This window comes from Coenobita brevimanus, chromosome 88 (genome assembly GCF_032717465.1).
Source record: "Coenobita brevimanus isolate Jiangsu-jjx chromosome 88, ASM3271746v2, whole genome shotgun sequence".
Classification (NCBI taxonomy): Eukaryota; Metazoa; Arthropoda; class Malacostraca; order Decapoda; family Coenobitidae; genus Coenobita; species Coenobita brevimanus.
The window spans coordinates 20,957,075-20,958,390 of record NC_137041.1 but is presented as its reverse complement, the minus strand read 5'-3'; the positions used below and the strand labels follow the sequence as shown (position 1 = coordinate 20,958,390).

The 1,316-nt window shown below is 44.3% G+C and overlaps 1 protein-coding gene across 1 annotated transcript; it reads right to left on the bottom strand.

Moving 5' to 3' along the window:
- Nucleotides 1-470: 470 nt before the first annotated feature.
- Nucleotides 471-1,094, bottom strand: LOC145411231 (uncharacterized). Its single transcript, XM_080281295.1, is given in 1 exon segment — nt 471-1,094. A coding segment is annotated over 1 exon segment (624 nt).
- Between the last annotated feature and the right edge of the window lie 222 nt (nt 1,095-1,316).

Sequence of the window (1,316 nt, the reverse complement as noted above, 5' to 3'; positions counted from 1 at the left end):
CTACTACTAGTAGTAGTAGTAGGAGTAATAGTAGGAGTAGGAGAAGGAGTAGTAGTAGTAGTAGTAGCAGTACTATAGCAGTAATCATCATAGCAGCAGCAGCAGCAGCAGTAGTAGTAGTAGTAGTAGTAGTAGTAGTAGTTGTTGTTGTTGTTGTTGTTGTAACTGAAGTATCACAGCAGTAGTCGTAGAAGAAGTAGTAGTAGTAATAAAAGTAGTAGTAGTTCTACTTTTTTTTTTAATAAATAAAATCACCTCCATCCATTGGGGAATTATATTGTGAAGCTCAAAACCAACCTTCCTAATACAGTTAACCATTTGGAGCTGTAATGTGAAGGTTAACACTAACCCTCATATTACAATCCGTTGGCCCCAAGCACGCCAACGGCTGTGGTTACCAACCATCTATTATTACTATTATTATTTTATTTTATATTTATTGATATTACAGTGTAAATAAAGACATTAAACTATTGGAGTCGCTGGTCTATGCGACTCTCGACCACTGTAGCTTCGTAATCCATACCCGCCAGAGAGACAGGCCTGAGGGCTGATGATCTTGTGCCTCTGAGACATAGCAGAGCAGACCTCACGAGGGAGAATGACAGTCAACATCTCATCTAGGCCATAACAGAACTCTGCGGTTGACGTTTCTTCTCAGAAAGAACCTCTGCCAGTCTCGAGTAGAATCTCACTGCCTCTGGACCCATCCCACCTGATGTTGTGAACACAGGGGGAGTGAATCGACCGTGGTCCACGTGTTGAATCCTTTCTTGATCATTTCTATTTTTTTCTTGTTCAATCCTTTTGTGTGCAGCTTCGAGAGACGGTTCACGACGACACGCTGCCATAGGATCGAATATCCTAATGTCGAAGAACGCCCTCTGCCCACGTGTCCAGAAACCTCGAGCACTGACATCCACTCTTGCATCATTTGATGTGTTTGCTGTTCTGTAGGTGAAGTGCTCGCCGTCCAGGGGTAGCAGAGCTGGCTCAATCGTGACATCATGGCATATTTCCTGCAGCATTTTGGCAGTGAGGTCGCGCACTTCATCGTGTCGGATGCAAACAAAGCCTCCCTTCTTGCATACCATTGCATGGTTTGCATCAAAGGCAGTGCCACAGGCACAGTGTTGAGTAGGTTTTCTATTGGCCACCCATATATCAAGGCTATGGCGTCAATAAATTCTTGTTTGTTGAAGTGGAAGCCTTTTGCCTTGAGAGGCAGGGTTGTGAGCCACTTCGATGCCCCAACCTCCTGTGCAATTTAAACTCTTCTGCACTGGTCTGGTGTTGGATGTTCGATTATGTGCTGC